General features: G+C 38.5%; 1 protein-coding gene across 2 annotated transcripts in view; it reads left to right on the top strand.

The window, feature by feature from the left end:
* The first annotated feature begins 595 nt into the window (after window positions 1–595).
* The window catches only part of LOC133577133 (fatty acid-binding protein, liver-like), a 13,622-nt gene continuing 9,183 nt past the window's right edge, over window positions 596–5,034 (top strand). Inside the window, exons 1-2 of one of the 2 annotated variants that reach the window (XM_061930715.1) lie at window positions 596–4,895; window positions 4,957–5,034. The exon at window positions 4,957–5,034 is cut by the window's right edge and continues 95 nt beyond it. In XM_061930715.1, coding sequence (XP_061786699.1) covers window positions 4,775–4,895; window positions 4,957–5,034 — 199 coding nt within the window. In that variant the 5' untranslated portion in view covers window positions 596–4,774. The other variant, XM_061930714.1, reaches the window with a different exon arrangement.

A 5,034-nucleotide genomic window follows, 5' to 3' on the forward strand; every position in this document is an offset into this window, starting at 1 on the left:
GCTCGGAGGGTCCGTGGGCAGGCGTGAGGTTAAGGGCAGGGGCTAGGCGTCAGAGTCCGTGTCCAGGCGGGAAGTCGAGATCCAAGAGGCAGCCAGTGAACCAGAGGGAATAGGGGGAGACGAGACACACAGCTCGTGACGCGGGAACGGAGGAATGCTCCTGGAAGACAAGGGACAGGAGACAAATGAACACAGAGGGGGAGAAACACAGAGAGAGAGAGTGTGCATAGATCTACAGATATTCGGCTTACTGTACTGGAACGCAGGTTTGAACTGGCTTAAGAAGCCCAGTGTTACATACAGCAGGGGAAGGAGACGACATCATGAGGAGGATCAGGTTAACAGGTTTATGAGTGTGTGGGAGGTGTATGCTACTCTAAGTGTTTGGTGCAAGACTATGTGTAGAATTAATAATGTAAATGTTACCATGGTTTGTTATCAGTGCGTGTTGGATGAATCCTTCATCAGTCCAGAGGGGCGTGGCAAAGAGGTAGTCCGTGGGCAGGCAAGCGGTTGGGGGCTGGAGAGAAGCAACGAGGTCCGTGTCCAAGCAGGGGTCGGGGATCGGGGGAGGCAGTCCAAAATCCAGAGGGAAGAACAGGAAGGACACTGCAGGAAGCACAAAGGACATGAGACGCGGGAAACAAGAAAGACAAGGAGAGAGCAAGTACGCGGGAGGGAAGCCAGAGACAGGATGCTTACCGCGAAGAGTTAACTACGTTCCAGCGTATGCTACATTGGTCCGCTGGCCTTTATGCTGCTTGTCTTGATTAGTCCCAGGTGCGCAGGTTGCTAATTGCCTGCAGCTTTGTTGTTGTGGGGGCGTGGAGCGCCCAGCGCGAGCAGGGCCGTGTTCTGGAGTGCTGCCAACAGAGGTGCTGGCAGCACAAGCTGCCGATGCAAGGCGGGTTCGAGCCCGCGCCGTGACATCTGGGGAGCTCATCAGGTGTGTTGAGTGATTGACTGGCGATTGAATGCAGCCGCCTGCTGCAGCCGAAGTGGCGCGCACAGATGAATGCGGGCCGTGACACCCCATCCATTTGTGCCACACGTTTGTCTAACTATTATAGTTTATTGTTTTTATGTTATTAATGTTTTATAGTTTTTATTTTATCAGTGTTTAATTATTCATAACTAGCACCCAACTTGTTGAAATCACCCCAAACTTGTCCCACTCATTTGTGCAGCATTTGTGCTGCAGTTTTTTGGTCTATCGTTTTTATGTTGTTAATGTTTTATAGTTTTTATGTTATCAGTGTTTAATTATACATAACTCGCACCCACCTTGTTAAATTCACCCCAAACGTGTTCCATTCGTTTGTTGCAACATTTGTGCTGCAGTTTTTTTTGGTTTGTTATTGTTTTATGTTATTAATATTTTATAGTTTTTATGTTATCAGTGTTTAATTATACATAACTAGCACCCATATTGTTGAAATCACCCCAAACTTGTCCCACTCATTTGTGCAACATTTGTGCTGTAGTTTTTTGGTCTATTATCGTTTTTATGTTAATGTTTTATAGTTTTTATTTTATCAATGTTTTATTATTCATAACTAGCACCCACCTTGTTATAAATCACCCCAAACTTGTCCCACTCATTTGTGCAGCATTTGTGCTGCAGTTTTTTTGGTCTATTATCGTTTTTATGTTAATGTTTTATAGTTTTTATTTTATCAATGTTTTATTATTCATAACTAGCACCCACCTTGTTATAAATCACCCCAAACTTGTCCCACTCATTTGTGCAGCATTTGTGCTGCAGTTTTTTTGGTCTATTATCGTTTTTATGTTATTCATGTTTTTATGTTATCAGCATTATTTACGACTAGCACCCACCTTGTTAAATTCACCCCAAACGTGTCCCATTTGTTTGTGCAACATTTGTGCTGCAGTTTTTAGTCTGTTATTGTTTCATGTTATTAATGTTTTATAGTTTTTATGTTATCAGTGTTTAATTATACATAACTAGCACCCACCTTGTTGAAATCACCCCAAACTTGTCCCACTCATTTGTGCTGCAGTGTTTTGGTCTGTTATCGTTTTATGTTATCAGTGTTTAATTATACATAACCAGCACCCACCTTGTTAAAATCACCCAAACGTGTCCCATTCGTTTGTGCTACGTTTGTGCCGCACGTCTGTCGAACTATTATAGTTTTATGTTAATAAAGTTTTATAGTTTTTATGTTATCAGTGTTTAATTATCCATAATCAGCACCCACCTTGTTGAAATAACCCCAAACTTGTCCCACTTATTTGTGCAGCATTTGTGCTGCAGTTTTTTGGTCTATTATCGTTTTTATGTTAATGTTTTTTTAGTTTTTATGTTATTAATGTTTTATTATTCATAACTAGCACCCACCTTGTTAAAATCCCCCCAAACTTGTCCCATTCGTTTGTGCAACATTTGTGCTGCAGTTTTTTGGTCTGTTATTGTTTTATGTTATTAGTGTTTTATAGTTTTATGTTATCAGTGTTTAATTATAAATAACTAGCACCCACCTTGTTGAAATCACCCCAAATGTGTCCCACTCATTTGTGCAGCATTTGTGCTGCAGTTTTTTGGTCTATTATCGTTTTTATGTTAATGTTTTTTAGTTTTTAAGTTATTAATGTTTTATTATTCATAACTAGCACCCACCTTGTTAAAATCCCCCCAAACTTGTCCCATTCGTTTGTGCAACATTTGTGCTGCAGTTTTTTGGTCTGTTATTGTTTTATGTTATTAGTGTTTTATAGTTTTTATGTTATCAGTGTTTAATTATAAATAACTAGCACCCATCTTTTTGAAATCACCCCAAACTTGTCCCATTCGTTTGTGCAGCATTTGTGCTGCAGTTTTTTGGTCTATTATCGTTTTTATGTTCATGTTTTTTTAGTTTTTATGTTATTAATGTTTTATTATTCATAACTAACACCCACCTTGTTAAAATCCCCCCAAACGTGTCCCATTTGTTTGTGCAACATTTGTGCTGCAGTTTTTTGGACTGTTATTGTTTTATGTTATTAATGTCTTATAGATGTTATGTTGTCAGTGTTTAATTATACATAACTAGCACCCACCTTGTTGAAATCACCCCAAATGTGTCCCACTCATTTGTGCAGCATTTGTGCTGCAGTTTTTTGGTCTATTATCGTTTTTATGTTAATGTTTTTTAGTTTTTAAGTTATTAATGTTTTATTATTCATAACTAGCACCCACCTTGTTAAAATCCCCCCAAACTTGTCCCATTCGTTTGTGCAACATTTGTGCTGCAGTTTTTTGGTCTGTTATTGTTTTATGTTATTAGTGTTTTATAGTTTTTATGTTATCAGTGTTTAATTATAAATAACTAGCACCCACCTTTTTGAAATCACCCCAAACTTGTCCCATTCGTTTGTGCAACATTTGTGCTGCAGTTTTTCAGTCTGTTATCGTTTTTGTGTTGTTAATGTTTTATAGATGTTATGTTATCAGTATTTAATTATACACAACTAGCACCCACCTTGTTGAAATCACCCCAAACTTGTCCCACTCATTTGTGCAGCATTTGTGCTGCAGTTTTTTGGTCTATTGTCGTTTTTTATGTTATTAATGTTTTTTAGTTTTTATGTTATCAATGTTTTATTATTCATAACTAGCACCCACCTTGTTAAAATCCCCCCAAACTTGTCCCATTCTTTTGTGCAACATTTGTGCTGCAGTTTTTTGGTCTGTTATTGTTTTATGTTATTAGTGTTTTATAGTTTTTATGTTATCAGTGTTTAATTATAAATAACTTGATTGTTTTGAAATCACCCCAAACTTGTCCCATTCGTTTGTGCTACGTTTGTGCCGCACCTCTGTCTAACTATTATAGTTTTATGTTAACAAAGTTTTATAGTTTTGATAATGTTTTATGATTCATTACCAGACCCCCCCACCTTGTCAAAATCACCCCAAACGTGTCCCATTTGTTTGTGCTACGTTTGTGCTTCAGTTTTTTGGTCTGTTATCGTTTTTATGTTGTTAATGTTTTATAGTTTTTATGTTATCAATGTTTAATTATACATAACTAGCACCCACCTTGTTGAAACCACCCCAAACGTGTCCCATTTTTTTGTGCAACATTTGTGCTGCAGTTTTTCGGTCTGTTATAGTTTTTATGTTGTTAAGGTTTTATAGATTTTATGTTATCAGTATTTAATTATACATAACTAGCACCCACCTTGTTAAATTCACCCCAAATGTGTCCCATTCGTTTGTGCTATGTTTGTGCCGCACGTCTGTCTAACTAATATAGTTTTATGTTAATAAAGTTTTATAGTTTTTATGTTAACGTTTTATGATTCATTACCAGACCCCCCACACCTTGTCAAAACCACCCCAAACGTGTCCCATTTGTTTGTGCTACAAAAGTTTTACATAACCAAAGTGTTATCATTCATAACCAGCCCCATAACATAAAAATAATAATGAGCAAAAACATTTTGCAGCACAAACGTTTGGGACAAGTTTGGGGAGATGTTGACAAGGATGGGGGACTGATTATGAATAATGAAATGTTAAAAACATAAAAACTATGATTGTTAGACAAAAATAATTTGCGGCACAAAAGTTTGGGGAGATTTAGACAAGGTGTTGGGGGGGCTGGATGACGTCACTAGTCAGAAAGTGTATTTTAACGTAACGAATGAACAAAGGAAAATGTTTAGAGCACAAACGAGTGACAGTGTTGTTGTCAGTGTGTGCAATGATGAGGGGGAGAACTTCACACAGGAGCTCCAATAACAGGGAGTTGAAGTCCCCAACATGCCAACCAGCAGAGAGACAACCACAAAGCACAAACCTCTGCAGACAGCAGACATGGACTTTAGCGGCACCTGGCAGGTTTATTCTGAGGAAAACCTTGAGGGCTTCCTCAAAGCGTTGGGTAAGATGTGTGGTCTTTCTGTGGCTTATTTGTGCGTTCATGCAAACATGTCTCTTCATAGGCGCGCCTGAGATGGTTGTGAAAATGCGTAAGAAGGTGAAGCCACTGATGGTGATAGAGCGTAAAGGCAACGATTTGA

This window comes from Nerophis lumbriciformis, linkage group LG37 (genome assembly GCF_033978685.3).
Source record: "Nerophis lumbriciformis linkage group LG37, RoL_Nlum_v2.1, whole genome shotgun sequence".
NCBI lineage: Eukaryota > Metazoa > Chordata > Actinopteri > Syngnathiformes > Syngnathidae > Nerophis > Nerophis lumbriciformis.